At 38.9% G+C, this 27,570-nt stretch overlaps 1 protein-coding gene across 1 annotated transcript; it reads left to right on the forward strand.

Moving 5' to 3' along the window:
• Nucleotides 1-662: 662 nt before the first annotated feature.
• On the forward strand, nucleotides 663-27,570 carry DCP1A (decapping mRNA 1A). Its single transcript, XM_057380400.1, has 10 exons — nucleotides 663-837; nucleotides 1,825-1,865; nucleotides 3,686-3,813; nucleotides 11,000-11,066; nucleotides 14,452-14,590; nucleotides 18,004-18,123; nucleotides 21,456-22,211; nucleotides 22,885-22,950; nucleotides 24,209-24,427; nucleotides 25,886-27,570. The coding sequence occupies exons 1-10, from the start codon at nucleotides 703-705 to the stop codon at nucleotides 25,964-25,966; spliced, it is 1,752 nt and encodes a 583-aa protein (XP_057236383.1). The 5' UTR covers nucleotides 663-702; the 3' UTR covers nucleotides 25,967-27,570.

Below are 27,570 nucleotides of genomic sequence, written 5' to 3' on the forward strand. Positions count from 1 at the left end.
TTTGTTCCAGCAAATGCAGATAGGTACAACATCGCACTTTACGTAGGACAGTCTACCATCCTATGTACCTTTACTGAGAAACGTACCTGTGTATGTTTATTACAGCTGGGAGTAATATTTAATCCCCAAATTCTTCTAAAATATTGACAATTCCATACTCCACTGCAGACTGTGAAATACTCATACACCAGAAACCGACAGACATGGGAGCAAACAGCATCACCCGCAAGATAACTCCTGAGCCCATGACCCAGCTCATCGCGCTTCACAAGCCAGCCTGCAGTAAACTCCAGAGCCTTTGCATTACCAATAGCGTAAATAAATAATACCAAGATGCGCAGGCCTGCCCTCAGCCCTGCCCACGGGTGTCGGCGGGGGCGCGGCTCCTGCCCACAGCCCACGGGCCCGGGGCCCTGCCAAGGAGCTGTGAGGGGCAGCGGGGACTCGGGACGGGGCCGTGGGTGCCGAGCTGAGGAGAGGGGACCTGGGAAGGGGCCGTGGGTGCCAGCTGAGGAGAGAGACCCGGGACGGGGCCGCGGGTGCCGAGCTGAGGAGAGGGGATCGGGAAGGGCCGGGGTGGGGCCCTGGCGGCGGGCGGAACGGCAGGCGCGGGCCGGGCGATCCGGGCGGTGGCGGGGCCGGGTTCGCCGCTGCACCAGCGCGGCTGTCGCCGTTCGGCGGGCGGGGCTGCCCGGAGCCAAGATGGAGGCGGCGGGCAGAGCGGGGCAGGAGATGAGCCTGGCGGCCTTGCGGCGGCACGACCCCTTTATCACCGGCATCGCCGACGTGACCGGCCAGGTCGCGCTCTACAGCTTCAGCCCCAAGGACAACGAGTGGGTGAGTCCGGCGGGGCGGGCCCGGYCGTGCTTTGTGCCCCGGCAGCCGCCTGGCCCGGCGCGGCCGCAGGGGGCCCGTGCGGGGCTGCGCTCGCCCAGRGAGAAGTTTGAGGTTTGACGCGTTTCCCCCGCTTAGGCCGAGAGASGGGAGAGAGAGGGAGAGGAAGGGGAGGTGGTGGGGGAGAAAGGGTAGGGAGAGGAGAGCAGGAAGACGAAGCGGGAGAGGAGGAAGAAAGGAGAGGGAAAGGCCGTGTGTGTTTTCGGAGAGGCGGTGCCATTCTCCCTCCGACCGGGGGAGCGCTGGGGCTGGAGGGTGTTGTGGCTCCTGGTGGCCATTGACTTTTTCTCTTTTTTAATTATACTTTGTTGTTGTTGCTCGTGCCTGTTGCACAGAGCCCTAATTCAGGAGGAGGGGCATTTAAGAGACATTGGTGTTCGTCTTTGCATTAAAACACAGTTTTGTTTCACCCACTGAGTTCATCACAGAGCTATAAAAGTGGCAACACGGGGAACTTCACATTGTCGTGTGCAGGCCTGGAGCTGCACGAACTTTCGGGGCTGGTGGGTCACAAGCCCGTGGTGAGGGTTGCTCTGGAAGCTGGAATATGAAACAGTCATGGTCCATGGTTATATCGTCTTATTCATCTTGGCTGTGCTGCTGTTGCTGTGCTTGGAGTAACACCSTGGAAAACATCCTATCTGATATTTGGAGACTGCCCTGTCAGGCATGGGAAGGTTGTGGARCACTGTATATCACATCATTGAAAGAATCATGAGGAAAATATTTTGAAAGTGGGTTTGACATCCTAATCTTTCCAATTTTTAAAAAATAGATAGTTTTTGAAAATAGGAGATCATAATTTTAGACTTGTGATGTCAAGCCATAGGGGAAGATAAGGATGTTGTAAGTCTCTGTGATTAAAATACTGTGCAAAATCTGTATAACTGTGAACCAGCACATCCCTGAAGTATTTGTTGTCTTTTGTAGGAGAAAACCGACATAGAAGGGACCTTATTTGTGTATAGAAGGTAAGGGTTGGTTTGTTGTTTTGGGTTGTTTTTTTGAGGAAGGGGGGACTATAGTGGTGGTGATGTTTGTTTTCCTTCATCAAGAAAACTAAACTCCAGATGGCTTCATGCAGAGCTTTTGTACTCATCATTATTACTTGTCCAGCTGTTAACTGCTGTGTGCTCACTCAAAAAGAATAAACTCTGCACATGGAATAAYTCTGTCAAAACCCCCTAAAAGTACTGCTGAGAAAGCATAAAACATGAATGCTACATATATATCCACATCAAAAACTAGTTTATGGAGCTTGTTTTATTAATTCAATAGCATTTGTTTGTTGGAGGTGCATTGAGTTTGTTAAATGCCAAGTCGCCCTTTGTTTCCTAAAATCCATGAAGTTGATTATGAAAACAGTAGAGATGAGAAATTAAATAATCTGTTCTTATTTACTCCTGAAAAATGGTATATGTTTTTGTAAATGCATGAAGTTTCCCAAAAGCTGGAGATCTCGTAGTGTCTGGCTTTGGGGGCTATTTGATTTCCTCATCAAAACCATGAAAGAATTTCCAATTCTCTGGGATGGGTGGAAGGGGTGAGAAAGAGAGCCAGCACATAAAATCAATCCTGAGTTCAAGTTTTTAATTACAGGCAAGTAAAAAATCTACTTCAACACTTAAATAAGTCCTTCAACACTTTCTTGAAGGTGAGAAATAGACATAATGCAGGCTTAAGCCATCCTGAAGCAATCTGTCATAGTTTGGTCATTACAGTATTTTATCCTGATACCGTGTATGGATTTGAGTAACCAGGTGCTGTTGCTTTAGCTCCCAGCTTGGAAATACTTACTGTGAGAAAGTGAACCAAACTTTAAAAAAAAAAAAAAATAAAAACCAAAGCTAAAGCTTTCAGTGTAACTAGTTGATGATTTCAAGTAAGTTCTGTTAGGTACATTAAGAGACTAACTTGTGATGGTAAAGGTTGTTTACCGTCCTTAGAAACTCTTGACAGATTCTTGTTGTCAATCATGTCTACATTGTTGCAGAAATCTTAATGGTTACCAGCTAATTGTGTCTGATTTKTAGCCGGCCTTCACCCTGCTGCTGTTGTTGGTTATACACCTGCTTACAGGCACAGCTGAGTGCTGACAGGACATTTATGCAGCAAGAGAAAACAGATCTAAAACTATCTTGAACTTTCAATGCTTGCTCAGTATTTTCTTTTTCCACCTGGTGTCCAGCAAAAATCTAGATAATAAAAATTACTTCACTAAGCAATACCATTCTGAATAATTTAATACGTACTTTCAGGACACTGGGTTAAGTCCTTCAGAGTCTCTCTTTAGGAAGAAATTATTGTTTATGATTTCCCCTGTAAGTGTATTTCATGCTATTTAAGACAGTAACTCTTCTTTTATTGTCATGTCTATTTACAGTAAGGTAATGGTACTGTGTAAGTGGTTTGGTTTTTATCCTCTAATAAAAAATTCTAAAATGCCTCAAAACTATCTTATGTCAAGTATTGAATACATTTGCATTTTAATGGTGGACCTGCCCTAGTTTTTTTGAATAGATTTTTCAGAGGCATGTCTTTGATTCAGCATTTTAGCAGTGTAGAAGTGTAATGTTAATCCTAATCCTGCTTTGAGGTAGGTGTAGTTTGAAATTGAAATTAGATGGCATGCCAAGGAATGGCATAGAACAACTGTGAGAGCTTCAGCACTGCTAAAGCTTCACATAATAAAGCAATGAGAATTTGAAGATGAATTCATAACTTGGTTTYAGAAAATTATATATGTTGATGAAGGTATTAATTCTTGGTTTTGTTTTAATTCAAACAATAGGTCAGCTTCTCCTTACCATGGTTTTACAATAGTGAATCGACTGAATATGCACAACCTGGTTGAACCAGTRAATAAAGATTTGGAGTTTCAGCTCCATGAACCTTTTCTTCTCTACAGAAATGCTAGCTGTGAGTATAACTTTCACTAATCCAAATAAACTTCAGGCTCAGTTTTATAACGTAGATCACTTCTGGTTCCTATAATGTCTGTTTCAAGTATAATGGAATGGGGCAGGTTCCAGTGAAATATCTGATGATGTTTTCTGTTTACAATGCTAAATTTACTTAAATAGCTGTGCTATTATGTTTTGATGACTGCCTGCTTTCAATAAAAAGGTAATATAATACCGAGGTGCAATAGTGCTCTGTTCTTTTTACTTAATGATCTGATAGGYTTAATCTAAACATGTCTCCTTCCTATCAGAATTTCCCCTTCGGTTACAGATGGTAACACTGCTTTGGCTGTGCTTCAGTGTACCTAATAGACCAGTCAAATGTTAATCCCTTCCTCTTTTCCTCTTGGAAGGCCTCTGGGATCTGTAAGAAGTAGGATAGATTCCATCATGGTGACAAAGAACAGCTTAAGATGAAAWATGTCCAGTGCAGTTAGCATGTCACTAGTTATTTTCTCAGGTGCCACAAGTAAACTGCAGATGAGTTTCTGTGCSCTCTGTTAGTGTTCACTTTGTTAAAAGTATTGCAGATGGCATATAAGCTTTTTATTCCTCATAATTTCCACACCACTAACTCCCTTACATTTTGCATTGTTTTGTTTACTTTACATGAGGTTTTCCAATTTTTCTGTCCTCTGAAAGAGTTAGAAAACAAATTATATGGTTGAATTGTGTTAAGGCAGTTTGCCGCTATTTGCATAGTGTTTGTGAATTTGCAGGCAAATTTGGATTTGTGGATAAATTTCAACATGTGTGTGTTTTATTTGTATGGGTAGATCAGGGGTTTCTTGTCCAAGTTCTCTTCATGCGGAAGGATCTCCACTTCYGCTCAGTTGCCTGCTGGCATGAAAAACCTTTGCATTTTTGGAACTAATTCAAATGAGAGCTTYAAGCCAGTGGTTAATGTAATGTGTKTCTCCAAGGGTTTAATRTTGTGTGTCTCCAATGKCTTAAGGTGAAGTTCTTCTGAGAAACCTTAATAATGGTAAGAAGCTGGACTGCTAGTTTGTGTAAGGAAAAGCTGCCTCTTACACAACCCTGAGTCTTGTACAGTGTATTTTACTGTGTCCTTGAAGAAATCTACTGTCATCATTAGGAACTCTTTTATAAGTTGCCCTGTTAAGGTTGTTGAGTGATTGAACTGCTGATTCTGTTCTTAGCTTAMATATGATCTGTAAGGTAAAAGAAAGCTCAGACTATCTGGTAAAAGCCTAAAATAATGTTTGTTAATAGTTCTGTTTGGCAGGGACAAACATACTTTGTGCCTCTGTAGTTATGTTCTAACCGGTTCAGTTACAAATAGAGATTTGTGCTTCACCAGGGCATGGTAGAAACAGTAGAAGATGATCAAAGCAAAATTATGTCACCACGKATTTGGGGAAGGTTCCATGTCAATGGTATTTGTAACTGAATGTGATACTRCTGTTATACAAACTTCATGTTTTCACTTTGTTCTGGGATTCTGTCTTGGCTTCAGAAGATAATAAGGCCAAGTCTGTTCCATGCAGCAGATCATACCCCTGGCATTTCTGTCTTCAGCAGCGCAAGAGCTGTTCAGAGAAGAACCTACTCCAGTCTGTGCAGAGCCGCTAATGAATTATGTGAGGAACTTCGTAAGCAGTCTACAAACATTATTTTTGCTTGACTGGAGGCTGTAAGAATGATTTGCCTGTCACACTAGATCATAATATTTTGGTGGGGTTTTACCATTCTTTTGTAGTTTGATTTCTCCAAATACTCATACTATACAATTGAATTGTTGGTTTGCTGCCTATCAGAACTTAGTTTTTTAAGCTGTTGACATGAGATGCTTTATCCATTTACACAGAGACATTTTCATACTCTTAGACCAAGACTAGGTAACTGTCATTTTATTCTTATGGGAAATTGCTGATTTTCACAGCTCTTGGAGCAAGTCSCCCATTTTTGCAGGGTGGGGCATGWAGGAAACGTCCATGGGCATTCTGGAAGGAGAACAGACCAAGTGATACCTTTCTTATATCTACCTTTAGCTGTTCTCTGAGCAAAGTGGAAGACTCTTGGGTCAATTTGTTATTCATTATTCTGTGAGGTTTCCCTCTGCCCCCCATACCTTTTTCATATTTCTGCTTTTAATGGGGAAATCTTTCCTCCCTCCAGAATTTTTGTTCTCAAAATTATTCRACTACATAATATGGTTCCAGCCCCAAAAGATTACTGAACATGAAAAGTTGGATGTAACTCTGCCCCAATACTTACACCATTTGTTTGTGAGGCATATGTTTAAYATGCAGTGTTAAAAAAAAGGGTATTCTTGTTTTCATTGTTATAAGAATCAAAGAAAGTAACTATCTCCAAGCACGAACAGATCAAAAAATCGCCAAATTGAAAAGAGGTCATTTGACTTACTGTAACATATTTTGAATTTATAATTACTCTTGAAAGAGAAAAATTTTGAGATTATACTTCATACTTAATGTGCTGTTTATTATTTCTTAGTCTGGAATATGTATTGCCAGGTATATTTGATCCTTGTTGAACTCTGTCTGGACACATGCACATTCTTTAGAGTATTCAGAGTATTTATGCATGAAACACTGAATCCCATTGACCTATTTTTTTTAAATCAACCTAAGCTTGTCTTCTCTTGTCTGTGTTTTGTGAAAAGCATGTTAAACTCTGTTTTAAAAAATGCATACAGTTCTGCCAGTAACAGTAATAGCCCAATCTGAAGTTCAGTACTTTCAATCTGTGAGAATCTGGAGCTCTTAGTTAATAGTTTGCTCAATAATTGAGGAAAATTAGTCAAGTTTTTAAGCAATGGCAAACTTACCTTTTAAAGTCTGCAGGAAAGATTCCTCTGAGCCTTTCTCGTTTATAACTTTTCCTTTGTATTGGTTGTATTGGTCTTCATTAAAAGGGTTTTTAATCCAATCCAATTCACTTGGAAGGTCAGGCAGGCTGATTTCCATGGTGCTGAAGACAGATGTTTAGCATAAAAGTTGGATATTGAAATAAATGGTCCTTGTTTGGTGTGGGGTTTTCATTTGTGGTGGTGTGTTTTTTTTTTCTTGCTTCTTATTCCTGTCCAGTATACAGGACAGGATAGCAATACAAAAATAATGGATTTTGGAGAGGTTTGTACATTTAAGTGGAAAACTCAGTTACAAAGTGCTGTCTTCTGGGCTTTTTGTATTATTGATGAAAACAACTTGTATCCAGAACAGCAAAAGTGAAATGAGTTGCATTAGAACTGTTTCAGAGAGCTCCTGACTGGTTTCAAAACTGGTAAGGAAAGTCTCTTGTTATCACTCATGTTCCATTAAGTGTAACATATCTCTGTGATTGCTGAGGCTCCCTGGCTCTCCAGCAAGCACATTAACCCAGCAGTTTAGTCAGAGATAAGAAAGGAGCCTGTTCTTCATATCTTCATAGCAGAAGAAGCAGTGCAAGCTGGGGGAGGGGAGGAAYGATTGAAAACAGTGAAGAAGTTCTAAAAATACATTATTTGACCTGAAAGATGGCAMTTTTAACTGCAAGAGGTTTTCTTTTGTGGTTTGGTGTTGAAAAGCAGCAGTCCCTCTCCTTCCATGTTATACTGTCAGAAGGCAGTTTGTTGAAGGGTTCCTGAGCTGGGATGCTGTTTGCCACCTGCTGAATTACTCCATGCTCTGGCTTGTGGGATTGTGCTGTAAGCTGTGTTTGTGAAATGGTGTTAAGTATTCAAAAAATAGGAAAGGGAGGAACTTTTTTYGTTCATTCTAATGGTTTATAAATCTATGGGACGGGATAATATCTATGTTGAGGAAATAAATATGAGGAATGTCAGCAAAGATGATACGGGAGCTGACTGAAGAGAGGTGGCATTTCATCTGACATTGCAACTTGAAGAAATACGAGCTTTAAGAGAGCTTTATGTCATTTTGCCTTAAACTCTATTTGAAGTGTAAAATTATGCATATATGTGCTTTTCTTTATGGGAGTGAGATCGGGTTAATTTCCATGATTTCATTATAGGAGGGGGTTCAAAATACGAGTCCTTTTCTTTCAAGAGTTTGAAAGACTCCACTTCCAGTTGGTCTTCGTTTTATGGCAACATCTGAATTGTACCTGTAAAATAAAATTTTCTCTCCCTTCTGCCAACTCTTCCAGATAGTTAAGGGAACTTTTAAGCAAATTGTCTCTTTGAATGAGTTGAAGWTACATTTGTACAAATGGCTAAACTGCCCTGGGGAAGGGAGTGACAGTGTCTGGAATCTGAAACTAGCAGTGCTGATGAGTCCATGTGCACTTCCTCTGGCACACAGTTCCATTTGAACAGTTTTGCCTTCCTGTGTGTCCCTGTTCTTGTTTGTGCTCWCTCTTATGCTCAGATGGCCTTTTGTGAAGCTGATGCAGAAACAGGATCAAGGARCAGGTGTGGACTAAAATGTGCCCAAGCTGACATAAGGGAGAGGGGCCACTTGGGGTACAGTGGGTTAACAACGTTGTGGGAATGTGAGGGTGGGGACACTGACTCTTGCTGCTTGCTTAAAATGAGAGCTGAAGTGAAACTRCAGCTTGGGAATGCAGCTTCATTTTACARTGCCAAAGATGAGGCTTCTGTCTCWGAGTGGCACTTGGCTATTCCCACTCTTAATCCAGATTATAGAAGAATCCAAGGCCTTCCTTTTGGTATTATTCAGCTGTTAGCCTTGAGCAGGAAGTCTTCCATAATCCTTCTGTTCTCTCAAAATCCCTTTGGTTTTCCATTTCAACTTTAATCAGGTTTTAATGATTGATCCAGACAGGTTCAGAGAGAAGTTGAGTGTTATGTGTTTAGATAAATATTTATGGGTCATTGTTTCTAACAAAAATGACATCTGTCAGAGAAAAACATAGATGAAGATAATGGATAACTTTTTTGAGTTTTATGAAACCTGATTTGTCTGGGGTATGGATTAACTCATTACTTCTGGGATGTCAAAATGTGGTCAAAACTGGAAGATTTGCTTCTGATGATTACAAATGGCTGTTACRTGATTAGTGAAGGTGCTGCCCAGCATTCAGTGTAGAAAAGCTGGATGGAAARGTGAGTCACTTAATTCAGTAGCTTCTGTTGGATGAAACTCTTGAAAGAACTGCAGTAGAAAGGTGCCATCACACATAGAAATGTTCAGCAAGTGTTTATGCTGGCTATAGCAAAAAAAATCACATATTCAAAAAGAGGTGGTAAGAACCAGCTCTGGTTTTGCTATTAAGGGTGTTAATAATTGAAGCTACATGCATGTAAGAAGGTACAGTGTGTCTATATATAAGAAAATATGTATCAAATAGTAGTAGTAGTGCTGTTGGGACCCACACATTTTTGGGGCAGGGGAGCTGAACTGGCAGTACCTGAGTCCCCTTTCCAAGAGGAAGGTAAACATTCCAGCCTATTAGACTGTACCTTCATTAATGCTGGAGTTCGGTTGCAATCTGCTTTGTGTCTTTGTAATATTGTTAATGTGTTGCAGTGACTCCCTGTGACTGCTTGCCAGTAGTACARAGTGGACAAAAGCCTGATACTCTGCACCAAACTGAGATTTAGATCTACTTCTGTTCTTGTCTAGGCCTGTTTCTGGCAGAACTGAGTGTGACTTTTATCATTTGTCCCATTAAGATATTATTTTAAGTTCCTTATCTTCATTTCTTCAGCAAGTATGCTTTTGAAGCAGCTTTCTCCTCTTGGCAGTTTGTCTGATAGTGAAGTCAGGGAAGCGAAAGAGCTTTTTTCTTCAGTGCTAAAATATGAGCTACTTCTTYAGTTATGTAACAAACTGGAAACATTTGTAGCAGAAAATCCAATTGTATTAAACTGTAAATTTTAATAAAAGCATTTCATAGGCATTGGCTGCATGTGTGAAATGCTTTTTTATTGGCTTRTGTCTTTTATGCATTGATTTCTTTGTTTATGGCTTGAAATGCTTTGTTGTCTGTTACTTAAGATGGAGCTTCTAAAGAAACAAACACCCAAATTAATACAGTTATTATTTAATGGAAGACAAGAAGCCAACAATTTCAGTTTGTCATAGGATATTCTTACAGAAGTGAGGTGTTTACATGACTTCTAACTGAAGAAAGTTGTGTAATTTTTTTTAAACATTCCTTTCCTTCACTTTGAGTCATATATTTATAATCAGTGATTTTAGCTACATAGAAGCTTTGACATGAACTGCAGTATAAAGATGARTTTTAAAAGGCTGAAAGCATTTTTTCACGAATTAAAATATTTCAGTGGTAACTCATGTAGTGTCCAATTGCTTTTGACATTCTTGCACTTTATGCATTTACAAATTTCATAGGTGAACTAAGATTTAAAATAATCTTCTTTGAGGGTTGGATTCAGTACAATTCTGAGTAGAGTTGTGAGCTTTGTAGTGTTGGTCCAGCTGTGGGGGCAGTGAGGAGCTGAGCTTGTGTATGGGTAAAGGCTCCTTGGAAGGTTTGCTGGGGAAGGAGCAGCTCATGGCACTACTGACAAAGTTTCTCCCTCTGATGGAGGCTCTTTGGCTCAGTGGTTGAGCTCCAACTCAGCAAACTTTCAATGGAATTTTACTTATTCTGAAAGCCAAAAGGAGGCTGAGTGTCTTGCTGAGCTGGAGCCCTTTTGCTCACATTGCTTTGTCCTTGATACCTTCAAAGAGCAGGGGTCACTAGGAGTCCAGTTTTAAGCTGTTCCATGAATATGTCAGTGTGATGGGAGCTTTGCTACTGCTTCCTTCTGGAGAAGGAACCTTCCAGAGGCTCTGACTGAACTGTCGTACTGTAATTCACTGTTTATCTTCAAATTTGACAAATTCTAAAATCTGATTTTTAGTTTAAGTGGTAAAGTCAGTAATGCAAAAAAGGAGATTTCAACTGTAGTGAGAAGGCACCTGCTGGTTAAAACTTCATTTTTCTGCCACTTTTATTTGCAAACAGTATCTAGATTTTGTAGTTCTTGGATTTAATCTGACATTGTATTTATATTTGCACATGTTCTATTTCTGATTACTTTATAAATAGTGGGTGRTGACACCATATTTCAGTGGAAATTGATGGAAATTCATATATTGCAGATCTAATGGACTACTGAGCTTTTGTTATTGATTTAATTTCTGTTTTCTTTTTGTCTTAAACTTGCTTTTTTTCTTGTTTTCTAGTGTCAATTTACAGTATTTGGTTTTATGACAAGAATGATTGTCATCGAATAGCAAAACTCATGGCTAAGTAAGTACTGGGGCCTTATTCTGTGAGCCTTTTATGCAAAACAGAWAAAAATTGAACTTATTAAATGTGTCTGGTTTTTTTCTCACTCTCCTAAAATGATGGAATACAACATTCTTGTTTGTRCCTGTTTTTTTAGTAATGAAAATGATATTTTTGTTTAAAAAAAAAACTGCAGCAGTAAAATTTTCAGTTAAATGATTTWAAAAATGAGTTGAAGCATTAGTTGGCATTCTCCAAAGAAAGTGGTCTTGTCACTGCAGCACAAATGGTGGGCTACAGATACTTCAGGAATCTTAAAAATAGTGATCAGGTAACACACCAATGTAGCCATGGTACAGCAGTCCTTAAAGTACATTTTCCCTTTTGGCTGGTTTGCAATATTTACATTTTCTTCCAAGAGTATTAAGTTTGTTTCACAGTTTTTTTGTCTTGGGGGTGGAAATTTGGATTTGCACCCTTTGGTTTAGGTGGGGTTTTTCTTAATCAGTGAGAGGAAAGAGTGCTGTCTTTATAGTACCTCAGTGCTTTAAAAACATAACCATAAAAGGTTTCAAGGAGATTTGCATTCTCTTCCCTGCATTTGGCTTGACCTTATTGTGCCAGACTGAGTTAACAAGATTGCAGGCCATCCATTTGTATTTTGGTGGCTTATCTTTGAAAAGAAAAGTAAATTAGGCTTTGTAATCACAAACTTCACTTCTCACATTCTSTCCCTTCCCCTGCCCCTCTGTGGGGTCGTGCCAGGTATATTTTCTATGTTATAATTGCAGATGTCCTTCAGCAAACTGTCACAGCAGCTATTGCATCCCTGAAGGAATGTGTGCCTCTTCCACTATCTGATATAATGGAAAGAAACAGCAGGCCTTGCTTAAGAAAGATTTAATCCTGGATTGCACACAGAGCATGCTCAGTGTACAGATTTGCATTAGTTGACTTTTTTTCCCCAGGAAAGGTATTTAGGTATTTGATTTACAGAAATCTACTTTTTTTCCTTTTTTTCTCTCATTGTTTTTAGCATTTTCTGAAATGAAAACGTTTCATGGGAGTCATCAAACTCCTGATTTCAGCAACAGTTAATTTGTGTCATGTTAAGATGATTGATTGACGGATGACCTTTCTAAAAGAATTAGGACAGAAACTGGAGGGCTGCAAGTATTTGTGAAAACTGTTGCATTATGACCTATGAATTAGTAGGGRGCGTTATTTTTAGCTTAGTTTATAAGCTTTGTTTTACCCTGTTTCAASAGTCAGACCCAAAGTGGCTTTGAGATACWKSRWSMRKKCTAGMMTKSKYSMWGTATCTCAGAGTTCTGGGGATACAGTTTCACATTTTATTCTATCTGCACCATCTAAATGTAACCTGCACAACAAAGAACATGGAGTTTGAGCTGTTAGACAATAACCTAGATGAGATGATAATTTGTTATTCTTCAAAAAGAAAGTAAACTTTAAAAAGGTAACAAACACTTCATAATGAACAAGAGAAAAATACTGACTTTTTCAGAAATTCTTGTGAAACATTTCTGTGAAAGGGATGCACTTCTTGCACGTGTTTTGCTATGGAGATCAATGAGTACTATTTTCATTGGAGGATGTTTTATTGAAACTTTCTGGGCCAGCTAATTAATTATTGAGACCCAGCAGAAGCAGGGTCTCAAGAGTGAAGCCTTTGCTTTGCCTGCCAGGCAGCACATGCATGACTTCAGTTGCCCAGAATCTTTCCTTTAACTGAAGTGTTTTTTTCTTATACAATTATGCTGGCACTTAAAATCTCAGCAAAGTATTTTGATTCTCTTACCTTGCTCTTTCTCATCATTAGTTTTGGAGCTGGGTTTAGATAACTCCTAAGCCAGAACTGGGTGACCATTCAAGGTGCTAGAACAAAATGTTCTCTCAGGGTGTCACCATAGAAACTTGTGGAGTATTGAGCTGCTTCATCCAAACGAGCACCTGCTGCAGTTCTTGGAAATTGTCAGGGTTACATTGGCTTCCCTATTGTGAGTTACCTTTGCAGGTGACTGCTGCTTACAGAGAAGGCTGGAAATAAATTACCACTGGTTAAATTACCACTTACATGACTGAAAATTCTGAAAGCAACATTGAACTGTTAAAAGCCAAATCTAACCCCTTTCCAACTAAACACAACTAAAACTCTAGTGAGGTGAAGAAGCTTGGTTATTAGAAAACTGGGAAGAAACTTCCAAAACTTGAACTAGTYTTTTCCTCAGAAATGTCAGTATAGAGGTGCATATAAATAATTACRGTCTACAAAATCTCATGTTTGTTCTGAATCCTAACTGACCCAAAGAAACTGGAGGCTGGAATGATTGACACTTTCTGTGATTGTTGTGATGGCACCTCTTGGCCCCGCCCTCAGCCATCAGTTCCACAGCATGAGAGTTCTCAAGTGACATGCCAGCTCCCTAGCTTTGCCCTGTTTACAGTGCTTGTTTTTTCTTAACATATTTGATTAATGGTGGCTTAAAAAGGAAGGGATTACAGGCTGATGTGTGTTTATTTCAAGAGGATAAGCTTTAGCGCATTGCACAGCCATGTATATCTTGTGAACTGCATATGGATTAGGAGTATATGCTGCTTTTACTTTTATTAATGAAATGTACCAGGTACACATCATCTTCTTGCATCTCTTACCTGTCCTTCAAATGAAAGGTTTTGGGTACTGAGGCATGCAGGGATAGAGTAGAAGTGGTGAATGAACCACCAGAGGCCAGAAGAAATGCAGGTAATTGGAATGACTACAGGGCAGCTTGAGAAGGAAATAGTTTGCTCTTTTTGCTGGAGCCTTAGGTGAGGGTATGAGGGGTAACTTTCTGAGTCCTCTTGTGGATGACTCCAGAGACATTTGGTGTGAGCCAGCTCTCTTCTTTCCCACTGTCTCTGCTGCATAAAGGGAGGCCTCATCCTAAACTACAACTGTTTGATAATAAATTTTGTTGAATGACGTGGCTTGACTTGGCTAAATATGGAAAAGTGCATGTTAAGAAGTTAAGAGTAAAAAATGTATTTTAGTCTATGGTATAATAGGTGTGCTTTTTGTGTATTACATGCTTGGGTGTCCATATATTTAATTGTAAAAATGTCTAAACATGAGTTTTACAGAAGTAATGTTTACTGTAGGCAAACTTCATGAGAGACAGACCAGTGCTCTGTGAATGGGAGATAAATTGTACAGACCATTTGACAATTTGACTTGTATAAACCTTGTAGCAAATGAAAACTTGTGTAACTTTGTCAGCTATGTGTTAGGCTTTTATTCAGGCAGAAGAATGGGTTAATGTGCTGRGAGTACATTTTTCTTTACTGTTTTTTGCAAGATATTAACTCTAGTTAAGTTTTAAATTCTGTTTCTCCTTTCCTGTTACAGAGTGGTTGAACAAGAAGCTCAGAGGTCTCAGCAAGTTTCCCAGGACAGAAAGAGTCCCAGCAGGACCAATGGCTGCAATGAAAACAGGCCCATTGACATCCTGGAAATGCTTAGTAAAGCAAAGGATGAATATGAACGAGTAAGTAAATGTCTCTTTTCTKGAGCTGAGTTTTTAGCACAGCAGCTGTTCTTTTTCTAAAGGGTGGGCAGTCTCYGCAATAGTTCCAGCAGCCTTGTTTTCAGACTGATGTATTGTTCCCTCCCTCTGGAGCACTGTGCTAGAAAACATTCTCTGATTTCAGGCAAGATGGATTGAATCCTGATCATGTGGTCCAGCTTGAAGTGTGGCAGGGTAGACCCATTTTACAATGATTTTCTCCTGCTGTGAGAAAATTCTGTCTCTGGGAGTWGCAAATAAAAATTGTGCCCAACAGCATCTGTCTCTTCTTAGTCTCAAAAGATGTCTTGTGGTATTAGAGACTGAGTCATTCAGTACATTTGTAGACTCTATGAAGTATATTTCTCAATAGCTGTAGACTAAATGTAACAATTCTGTTCCCCAGTTTGTTACTTCTGTCCTGTCTACTGTTTCTCCTTGTAATAAATTAATTCATCACAGAAGGAAAAGTCTGTTATCCTTTGCCAGTGCCAAATTCACAAGATTACATAATGAGGAATGTTAGTTCTCTTAGGAAAGAATTACTTTATATAGTCATGAGGACCAAATTCATACGTGCAGGATGAATATAAAGGTAATGTGTGGGAGATCCAAAAACGGAAACAAAGATTCTGAACACGCCTCTTCCCCAATTTAATAATACAGGAATGTGCCATAGTAAAGCAATGTGTGAGTATTGCATTGCAGAGTCGTGGTGTGGCTTCTGTGGCTGTGCTGGTGGGAGAAGAGTGAGCACATTGGTACAGTGCTTGATGCCTTCCAGGATTTGCTTGTGCCATAGAGTTTCTTTGAGTACTTGGGATTTGAGTATTTGTGGGATTCTAGATGGTTACAGTACAATGTGAGGAGAAAAGAGTAAGCATGTGGATTAAACCTCAYATGAGCCAATTTAACTGTCACTTTSTGATGTACAGTGAGGTCAGGTCAACGTGACAAACAATACAGTATCTTTTACTCAGGCTAGGTACTAATTTCTGGAAATCAGTTGTATGTTCTTTCAATGCTTCAAAATACAGATTAAGAAAAAGTTCTGTTTGTGTATCAGTGCTATTTGGGGAGAAGGTGTCTGTCTGTATGAAGGCCAGCATTGTGGAAGTAGCAGCTTTTATGAGATCACAAATGGAAACATCAAAACCTGCGTGATTTGTCTTTCAGTGGTACATCAATTTAGACAGTTTTGAAGAAATTGAAGTCTTTTTTGAATGAAGAGAAAAATCCCTCACCACAAGAATGGATTGTTTCGATAGTGCCCTTCTGGGTGTGATAAAGCCTTTCTTCCCTCCRTCCTTGCAGTATTGGATAATACACATTTCCAACAGAGGGCTCATCAAATTACTTGGGATATTCCAGTTTCTCTTCTAATTTTCAGRTCTTTTCCATGTGAGAGTACTGAAAAGCTTTTGCTAGAAACAAAGTTCCTAAACATCATGGAAGCTCTGTAGGCAAAAAGCTCTTCCTAAACAATGAAGYTCTGTAGGCAAGTAAAATTATAATTAACAGGAACTGGTATGCAAATATTTTAGTGGACAGTCAATATCTGTAATGCCAGTAATACAGCAGGGAAATAGGCAGGGCAYGGGCTGCAGCAGAACTACTTTAAAATTGGGGGGTTTGTATCTTAATTTCTTGTTTGTGTATGTTTGTTTGTTTGTTTCTTGATACTGTGAGAACACCAGTAAAACTGGAATAATTATTTCATTTCCTTTTTGTGTGTACATGGACTGTAAATGAACCTGTTGGTGGTGATCCCATYAGAGCCTGCTGTGATTGTAATTGTATACAGTTGTCAGAAAAGCAGAATTGACCCATGTTGGTCGCGTTTCAAGAAAAGTCCTTTGGACAATGTTCATTTGACCACCTCAGCTTTAGCAACAAACCCCTGGCACATTAATTTTGGAACTCCTTGTAGCCAAGGCCAATGCTAATGTGATGAAGTAACCAACTTGTTTGGAAGATGGCTTCCTGAGAGATCTTGCCTGTCTTAATTTTTTTTGAATAATTTTATGACACTTTGTARTGATACATCAATTTGTATTTAGGAGCAGAAAGTACTTATCTGCCTGGTACATTCCAGATGGATCATACAGTAATCCTTGTGTGCAGCCCACATGAGATTGGCAGAGTGTCAGCATGAGAAGGGGGCAGAGGGAGTGAAAAAGAGATTTATGAAGGTCTGAGTGATTTAATCTAGGATTCCAAATCAGYTTAATCCTTCAAGTACACACTACATCAAACCCATATGTGAAAATGAATGAACTCTGAGGTTGTTTTTTTTTTAAATGAAGTGAATGGATGCTTTTTATAGTGTGGTTTTGTGTGTGTATTTCAGTATGAGCAGGGARACATACTGCAGCTTATCCTCTAGTGAAAAGAAAACTGCCTTTCCTGATTTTATAACTAAAAGGCCTCCAGCATTTCAGGCACAAAGAGTTTTGACCTTCAAGTTAGTGACTAAAAGTCAGAAAGACRGGAGAGTCTACTTCTCTCCCCTGTCTTGAAATCACAATATATAGGCTTGATTTTGTGTTTATTGCTTTCAATTAGAATTTGAAAACAAAMGAATAAAGCTCAGATTGGGTTTTAATCTGTTGCTAAAAAGTTTAACCCATATTTTACTGCTTTGGTGACACCAGGGCAATCATCATATGTTGTGCCAATGGTTGAGCTTTATCATATGCAAAAATATAGGTTACACATTGAAAGCTGAATTATTCTCTAGTCTGAGTTCTTTCACTGGTGATTTTAACGTAATACAATATCTGCATTTGTTTGTTTTTATTWAAGATATTAAGGATGAAAGTCCATCTGTAAACATACTGTGTTACAATGCAACTCTCTTGCCTGGCTTTTTCTTGTTCACARAAAACCAAACCAACACCTGAGAATAAATGTACATGTTTGGTTAAATYTGGTGGAAATAAATCAGTGACAAGGTCTCTTTACAACCACTTAGTGTGATTTCTGTCAGGATTTTTTTTTCTAAGCAGTTTTAGTTTGGGTTCCTGATTTAATGAAGTGTAACAAACCTCTCTGTTAGCAGCCAATGCAGATACASAATATGAAAAGCCCATCTTTCCTTTAATATAATTTAGTATTATAATGTAATATAATTAATGGTGAAAAATTATAAAGCCAGTTATGTTTTGGTTTTCTGATAATAAGAAAGAGTAAAAGCTTTATGACTGCATACCAGGTTCTGGATGTCTTGGTATGGTTTTTATTTCCTAAGATTTGTGAATTCCACAATGTCTTACAAAAATCAGTGCTTGTACATGATCTATGTTTCAGTCCAAGTGCCATGTAAACAGGACTGTATAGTGGGTAAATGTAGAACTAAAACTCATGTATTTATATTAATTTTTCCCCCCCCCCAGAATCAGATTAGTGACCTAAGTATTATATCAAGTTCTGGAATGCAACAAAATTCAAATCCTCCAAAGCCAGAAAGCACAGAGCCTTCAGAACAAAAGCCTTCATTACAAGTGCAAGAGCAGGTATGTTTCATCCAACCCTAAATGAAGGAGTTTTTTTATTTAATACTCTGTTTTGGTACTTTTCCTTAGGATGCCTTCAGTGTTGTCTGCTCAATATATTATCACTTTCTATAAACTTAAGAGTTTGAAAACTTTTAGGCTCCTAAATTCTATCTTTTGACATAGCGTTTTAAAAATAAGAGGCTATATCCACTCTGCTGTGAATATCCAAGTATGCTTAAATGGGCCAACCTGGCTTCTAGAAGAAGTCAGTTGGTGGTAATGTGTGGGATGACTTGGAGGGACAGGAAACAAGGAAAGATGACCATGCCCCWGTGATCAGTCTTTCACTCAGGAGCTCAAACCCTGATCTTGTGTCRCAGATATTTACTGAAGGTTTGTCTGTGCTGCCTTCAAACCTACRGCTGTGTTCCTGTGCAAGGAAGCTGTGGCTTCCTACAAGATTTAGAGATAGGTTTAGAAAAAGCAGTAGGTAAATTGTGCAGTAACTGGATTCTCTGTGTCACTTAAGTGCCATGGGCCTGCTTGCAGTGCCACCCAGTGGGCACGGGGTGGGCAGTGCTGGTGCTCCTCGGAAATGCCCCACGGAAAACTCCTCTCCCTGCCGTGGTTCACTGAGGTATTTCTGATACAATAAATCACCTTGTGAGAAATAAAATCCCCTAGGAAAATGTGGGCAACCTTGGACTCAGTACTTGTAAACAAAATACTTAGTTTGGAGGAGCAGTAGTAGTTTGTAGTTGAAGTTTGGGCTGGGACTGGGTAGCAGGTATCTGGTGTAGGGGTGGGGTAGTAACAGTTAATKAATTAAAATGAGGGGTGGGGAGTTTGCTGGGATTATTTGCTATCACAGCCCCTCAGCAGCACCTATGCTTTTGGGTCACCGATGGAGTGAGCCCTGGCAGCCAGCTCTGCTTGCTGCATKCCTGGTCTGGAGACCTGGCACCACGGTTGCCTAAGACTTTGCTTTCAAAGCACATRTTTTCTTTGGGTCATTCCATGTAGATTGTATAAAATCAGCTGAAATGTTCCACCTGGCAGTGCATGGAATTGCAGAACAGGAATCAAATAACAAGTAAAGGAAAAATGGGAAAGATAAGGTTCTAACAAATTGCTCTGAAGTAATTAAACAGAAAGTTGATTTATAGAACACCTAAAGTGTCACATTTTTAATTTTGTTAACCTATTTAAAATAATATCTGCAGAGATATTGGAAAAAATCAATTGAGTAATAGAAGTGATAATTCTGTAAAGCTGGTTAACTGGGTTCAAATATATCTCAAATGTGTTGATTGTGAGCAACATTTTTAGTAACATGGGCAACTGAGAGACTACTGGGAAAMCATTCCATTTTAACTATAAAAATAYATTTTTGATCTAATTAAAACAAATTACCAGTGAAATCAAAAAATAGTGTGCATAYGGTAAGTGTGAGATCCCTTAATTCCCTCCAAAATGTCACACTTGCATGTTGATTAACCTCATTTCATGCTAAAGATACCACACATTTGGGAATAAAAATAAATGTCTTCTCTATGATATGGTGTAGTTAAGTGCTGTATCTTGACAATTCAAAATTAAAATGAGTTGTATCATGAAATRCTTTTGTGCCAGCAGTCAGCAAAGGTGAACCAGAACACTGATACTAAATCATGAATTAACAGAGCTGGGACTATAAAGTTTAAATTACCTGAAATAATTTCTTGAGAAATCCTTTGAGCAGCAGCAGCAGCACTCTATTCCTATGAAATACAGTGATCTTGTGGCCTTTTTGCAGCCCCTGTGATAAAGGTCTTCATAAACACACTGGGTTGATGATGTCCTCAAAGTACACCTCAACCAGAGATAGACAAGGCAAAAGAGGTGTTTTATACTTYATGCTGGAAACTAACTCAATGTTTGAGACTATCCAGTCTGACTTGGAATGAGCATGGTAGAGATTTCAGTTTATTATTTGACTGTTGTAATGTATTAATAAAGGAAAGCTAGTCAATTAATCATACTGAAGTGAGCAGCTGAGTTTGAAATTATCTGGAACAGTGATTTTTTTCTTAATGGAATCTTTATGGTTGAAGGACAGGTCTCCAGAACAGTAAAGGTGAATGGAAAAAAGTAAGAACATCTTTCTAGGAAAAGATTCCTAGCATAATTAACAAGGTTTATAAACTGTAGAATATCCCAGCCCCACAAGGAAAGGATACCAGACTTTAACTAGATAAAACTGAGTAGCAGTGACAGTGGAGATGAGTAACCTGGGCAAAGACAGTGTGACTTCAAGCTCAAGGGTTTTTTGTTGGGCTATTTGTGTGGCACCTGTAYTGCTGTGCCTTGGCTGCTGTCCTCTGTGTTAGGGAAATCAGAGCCAGCAGAGCAATGTCATGGTACAGTAGTTGTCATTGTGAAGTAGCATCTTTGTTTAGACATACCATCAGAATACACTGGAATTGTGCTGCAGGCCATTCAGTCTTCTGAACAGAATGTTGTATTTCAGTCCAGCTGTTTTATGTAACTTCTGGTCCTGTGCAACCTCAAAAAAAAAAGAAGAAGGAAAATTTTCAGATTGCTGGTGTTAACAGCTGTTTATTTTCTCTTTAGTAAAACACATTTTAAAATATTTTCAGGAAAAAAATATTAAGAAGATGATCTCTTTAAAATYGTGTTTTAACAATGTAAATRTTTTAACATTTAACGTTACAATGTTTTAACAATGTAGGCTAGATGTGTATGTTTGGGAGAGATTAAAGGACTGGTACATGTAACTGTGTACATGTGCACACTTTTCAAGGAGATGAATATATATGTGTTTAGGTTTATAGAAAGTCTCTTACCTATTGTAACATCTACTGCATTGTTAATGAAAAAGGCGAGGAAAATTGTCTAGGTGTGTATTGCCAGTTCAGTTGTGCAACTTCTGTTTTCTATGTTCCTTTCCCATCCTAAGGCCATTTAATTATTTCCAACTTCGTAAATACTGTTAAACAGGTGTATTTTCCCCTYCACTTCCCCAAAGTGCCTTGTGTAGTTAGGGCTGGTGGATGATGGCAAGTGTTTTGTTTCTGACAGAATCCATAGCCTTCCCCCTTCCCGATTACAAGTGCACAGACTGTCCTGAGAAGGCTATAAAGAAACACCATACATGGCCAGGATGTTCCTCATAAATCAAATGAATTTCAAAATTCCTGTAAATAGGGCACACTTGATACCAAACTGTATTTTATATGCATTCGACCWAGTTGTCTCTCATAGTTTCCTTGAATTTGTAATAGACTGTGTGACCTGCACAGTGCTGTGTATAGCTCTAAACTGAAAACTTCCTTCTCCCTTCTTTTTAGCCATTTCAGTCAAGGCAGAAGCATCTGACTTTGGAGGAACTGTTTGGCACCTCTGTACAAAAGGAACAGCCTGCAGCTCCATATCCCAATCCCGAGAGAATGGAGAAGCTGCAGACAGACACATCTGCCAGAGAGCAGCACAGTTTGCTTTTGCCTTTTTCCTTTGACCAGTCACCAGTAATGCAACAATCCCTGGGGAAATCTGAAAGTCCGAGCGTTAAAACCAGTGCCAATCAGCAGGACTGTTTAACACCTATAATAATACCTCCAGCTTCAGTTTCCCAGCCTGATATGAAAAATGTTTCAAGCTATTCAGTTCGTTTAAGCCCTGTTCTTAATTCAGCCTCTACAATGGAAGCTGCCCCTGCTCAGATGCTTCCTGGCCTCAAACAAAGCAACAGTATAATGCAAGTTATGCAGCAAGCTGCCAAGCCCATATCCCCACTGGTGAATCAGCCGCCATCTGAAGTGAACCACGCTCCACAGAATCTAATGGCTGGCCAAAGCCAGCTCATAGCACCCTTGACARCAGCAAACACGGGGACTGTCTCAAATACATCTCATACAAGTGTTGATCTTCTCCAGAAACTCAGGTTGACCCCACAGCATGACCAAACACAACAGCAGTCTCTCCCTAAGACTCCCTTAACACCAAACATCTCTGCTTCAGTTGGCCAACTTGCAACACCAGAGAGCTTCAAAGAATCWCACAGTAAGCCGTCAGCTGTGAACAGCAAGATTATCTCTCCCCTCCAGGTATTCTGTGGGCTTTGATATCCATGAAGCTTTAGACTGTGTTTAAACTTCATGTATTTTTCCTTTGGAAAACGTGCTGTTATATATTAGCCATTGGAAGATAATGAAGGGCTTCCACTGTGTGCGTTATTGATTGAATGACTAAGTTTGAAATCCAATTCCATTAGTTTTAWATCATTAGCATCTGCTGTCGGTGACAGACCTAAAGAATTCACCTGTGTCAGAAARGTACCGCTCAGAGCTGATGATCTGAGAAGGGATCAGGGTGGGGGTTAACAGGCTGAGCAATGTGATGAGAGTTGCTGTGGTGGAAGTCTAGCCTGTCTCTTATTTGAAACTATAGAACTAACAATTTCCTTTTTCTGATTATTTTACTTGGAGTGTTTTGTACTCCTTYAATTTTGACCCCCTTCTGATGGGARTACCTGTGGGTTACACTGAGATAYGGCTTTATAATTTTGCRTAATACTGAAAACATAAAATATAAATTCAGATTTTCCCCCTTTTTTCCAGCTTCCCATTGATTRTATCCATTTTATAATATTGAATTAATTACATCTAAAATCTGTTAAGATTCACATTTTTGTAGCTTTTTTAAAAACAKAGAACCACCACTGGAAATAGAGCTGTGGATGGTAACTTGTGAATTTTGCCTTTTTTTTTTTTAACTCAGACTGTACAACAAAACAAGGAATCGGAAGTATTTCCACAGCCGAAAACTTTGTCTAAAGGAAGTCAAGTAAGTGGATAAGTACCTCTGCTAGTTGTTCCTTGGTTTTCTTAGAAAAGGGGAAAAAACAGCTGTGGTACACAGGTGATATCTCAAATAGTCCCTGCCCACTGACCACAATTAAGGAGCTGTTAGGAAGTAAAGCTGTACCGGAAGACTGTTCTTRAACAGTCCCTCTTATTGTTGGCTCTGATGAAGAAATGAGAACACATTTTTGGATTTGCAGCCCTGCACTGAGTTTGCATCATTTGAGCTGAGGTTTTTTTATGTTGCAAGCAAGCCATACTAATTCCATGATATTGTCATAGGGTCTATTAGCCTTTGCCCAACCTTAAGCATCCCAGAGGCTTACAATGAAATCTTCGCCTTACTGTCTCTCAGTTTTCCTGAGATACCTTGTATTTTATGAAAAGATACAAAGCAGAAAAAATTGAAGATGGAGGAAACAAAGAGTAATAAGCGTTTGTTACTGTAAAACTTGTAATAACACGGTTTAGTGATGTAAAAATATATAAGATTCTTAGAACTGCCTTGGGTAACAGTTTAAAGTAATGTCAATTTTAAGTTTCTGGTTACAGTTACAAAGTAACTGGTAATAGTCAAGTGTTTAAGAATTGGTTTTAATTACSTTTTTGTTATGTATTCATTTTAGTACACCATCTGTATTTTARTTCTACTTTCCTCTTATACACCCACTCCTTTTTCAGATTTCTTACCTCATTCTTGTCAAACTTGCTCTCCATGAAAGCAATTTTAGTAGCATGCCCAGATCTGATTATAAAGGCAATTAAAAAAGGCTCTACTTAAAGTGCTAGTTTAGCTACTGGGCTGCTATAAGATWAGCTCTACAGTCTGATCATGGCCCAGTTAGTAAATAATTACCTAATTGAGAGCATTTTACAAGGATTTGGGAATTTTAAGAAACATATGCRTGTTGTACAGTAAACTGTTGGTTTAAATATTGTCTTCAGCTGAAATCCCACGCTGTGAGTCTTCACAGTTTTGRCTACAAAAAATCTATTTGCTGGTTCTGCCGATGTTGATGTTATTATACACGCATTAACTTTAGAAAGCTTCGGAGGGAGAAGTACTATTAATACTAATCTTTATGGGTAGATATTTCTTCATTAAGAGCAGCTGTTCTGTAATATCTGATTGAATAATTGGAACAATTTATTTCATTTTCTTAATGCTCATCTCTCCAGCCTTTGCAGCATCATCCATTCTTACTGAACACAGTGCTTATTAATTTTCTGTTCTTCTACAGGTTGCACCTCCACAGTTTGTTACAGCCACAACGACAGTAACGCCTTCAGTGCTCTTGTCTCCAAGTGTGTTTCAGCAATCAACTACAAAAGCTACTGAAGTAGAGAATAAAGTCAGTTCTTCTTCGCCTTTAACACTTGGAACAACAGAAATTCAGACTACACCTCCTACTGTTCTCAGTAGGTCTCAGCTTCAAGAAGCACTGATACATCTAATAAAGGTACTGTCTATACAGAGCTCAGTTTCTGAGGGATGGGGTTCCAAGCACAGAAGGCAGCACTGATAAATTCTGTACCCCTGTAACTCCTTTTGCCCTGAAAGATTACAAAAGATGTTCTTTTCTGTTGCAAGGGGCAGATTACTCTACACTGTACACAGAGTATGGCACAGCTTGCTCCTTTTGGTTGAGATGTGGAGGGCTTACAAGAGCAGAGTGCCTGGGATGTGTCCTTTCACATCCATATGAATTTGTAGGCAAGTGAGGAGTAACTTGCACTAGTAGACATTGGTATGGAGGGGCATTGATTTTGCTGTCTTTGTGAGTGTTCCACTTCCCCAAAGGAAAGCTTTCCTGTTTTTAGTTCCCTAGAACCTTTCTTCATCTTTACTTTTAGTATGTTTCTTTGAAATGGAAATTGCAAAGTTTTAGCTCTGCTATTTCTAGGGACTAAAAAGTTCAGTTGAATCAAATCTGTGGTGCTGGGAGCAGCTGTGCATTGAGATTATTTTGACCTCTAATGTCACAGTGAAGTTGCCATGAATGACAAACMGTTCTTTCTTAGCTCAGGATTCTCATGCTCATTCCTTGCAGGTGTTATTAGAGCTTATATACCCAAAATGCAAGTCTAGAAATAACAAACAATATCTTCCCAGTGACCAAGTTGTTAAACCAAAGAGATCATTATCAGATCCTGTTGTTAGATTGCCTWATTTATCTCTTCCATTTTACATAATCTTTTCTTCTACTGGTGTGTATGGGTTTTCTAATTAAAGACTTAAACTAATCTTGGAACTGAGCTCACCTGCCAGTATTCTGAGAGGTGATTTTAGAGAGCTGACAGGGATATTTGTCTCCAGTCTTTACAGAGAGAGCTGAATGAAGAGCAAAATAGGCATATGCTGCAGCATGGCAGTAGGTAAAGACAATATTACACCCTCAAGATAACTGATTAGATGCCAGTTTTGTAAACTTGTCATTTGAAGGAATTTGACTCAAGAAATATCTCTAATTATTGTCCATAAATTGAGCCAATTAATTCCCAGTCATGGTTTGACATGAGAATTCTTGTAGAGTACACTTCAGTCTCATTCAGGCTGGTCTGCCTGACAAATAATTGCACATCTGATACTCAGGCAGCCTTGATTTGGGAGCCTGTACACAGGATGGGGTTCTTTGTGCCTAAGACTATGGTTTGGATTCTGGAGGGAAGCAAAATGTGGCYGGGCTGATGTAGTGACCCATTTGTTTGAGCACCCAGAGTACCTGGTGATCCCCTTCGCTCCTGACCAGCTTCATGGTTCACCGCCCATGTGTGTTTCAAAAGCATCTTTTGTGCAGGTACACAACTCATTCCCTAAACAGCTGGCACTGGAAGGAATTCTTATCACAACTTAAGTGGCATAAAATTAAAACTTTTTTTTGCATCTTTTTACTAATGTGTTTCTTTTTATCCTGCAGAACGATTCCCGTTTTCTCAGCACTATCCATGAAGTCTACTTGCAAGTCCTAACCAAGAGTACAGACAATATTAAGCTATAATTGAAGCTGAATCTACTTTAGAAACATAATGCCTCATCTATAAAACTAATATTTTTGTAAAGAATATTTAGTTTTCAATGTCTTGAATTTGAACCTGTTAGGAAAGATTATTCCTTAAATACTTATGAAAGTAATGTTCTCAGAAGTGATCACTGATCAATGTTTTCACTGTGATCATCACCAGCAAACCTTTTTTTTATTGTGGAGGATACTTAAGTTGCATTTGAGCTCTCATTAGCATTAATGAATGTGCAAATGTTTGCTCTGGCTCTCATTCCTAGCTGTATTCATTGTTCAAGGATTACAGACTCAAAACTATTTCAACCAGCAAATGCACAGTATAGTACACTACAGCACACCAGAACAAAATTCAGTTGTGGAAACCTAGTGCCAGTTTGAAGGACTAAGGAAAATGAGAGCAAAATGCCTTGTGATTAAGCTGGCAGGTATGAGGAAGGAAAGGGTCTGGRAGCCAGGCCATTGGAGCTATATCTTTGACAAAAGGTCTAAAAATGTGATTTGCTCTATGTATTGACAGTCTCTAGCTAATGCATGTAAATTCATTCTTTCAGTATTTCATTAATTTTATTTGTTTCTGCCTTACTGACCTAAAACACTTATCCAAGTGAGTAAGGCCATTTTCTCTAAAAAGGCAAATTTGAAATATGCAAAATCCTCTCAGTATTGTATTTTTTTTAAGCAACAAAGTTATTGCATGTTGAAGTTCTCATTTTAAATTTATAGTTAGGAGACCACCACTGAAAGACCATTATCCTGTTCAGCAGTGTTTGATAAAATTTAAATATTTTGTTCCCTTTTAGCTTAAGGACCACATCATRGTTGGCTTTCATTCCCCCGTTGTTTTGGAATTGCAGTGTTGAAAACTATGCAGATGGGAAACAAATGCATGCTTTTCTTCTGTTGCCCTCTCCCCAAATTAGTGCACACTTCATAATCTGAATTTTATCTAACAAAAATGTTACTGCTTTCTATATGTGATTTATAACGTCACTATTCACTAAGAATTTACCTGGATACTTTCCCATTTGAAATCTGAAGATTTTTAATTATACTTATGCTGCTGTGTTGGTTTACCCAAGGATTGTATTTATTTCTTAAAGGCATGCAAAGGTAATAGCTTAATCTGACTTCAGGTCCCAACCATCTCCAGCAATAGTAGTTTTCAAGGATGCTTTTTCAGTAGAAAAGTGTTGGGTTATTGAGTAAAGAGATAATCTGTAGCGAGTTACGATGCACTGCTTCATTCTTTTTCCTCAAGCACTATTGAAATATGAAGAAAAATACTGTTTGGTTCCTTACAACATATATGTATGTATAGATATCCTAAGGATTAGTTAATGTTGACRTAGTCAAGGTGCATGGCCATTTCATTGGAAACTAGTAATTGAGCTTTAATTGTGACTTGTTCACAAATCAGGATGTTTTAGATACAACAAATATTTACATTTTTATGTATTTGATCTATTTTAGGTTTTTCCTAGCTTTTYAGTGGAAGATATATTTTGTTTAGCACTACCTGCCTTCTGAAAAGCTCTTCTGAGCGTTTTGAGTTCAGTGTTTCCAGTTAAAACATGTACTCTGTT

Source organism: Malurus melanocephalus, unplaced genomic scaffold (assembly GCF_030028575.1).
Source record: "Malurus melanocephalus ecotype Western Australia unplaced genomic scaffold, MMel_1.1 scaffold_452, whole genome shotgun sequence".
In the NCBI taxonomy this organism is placed as follows: domain Eukaryota; kingdom Metazoa; phylum Chordata; class Aves; order Passeriformes; family Maluridae; genus Malurus; species Malurus melanocephalus.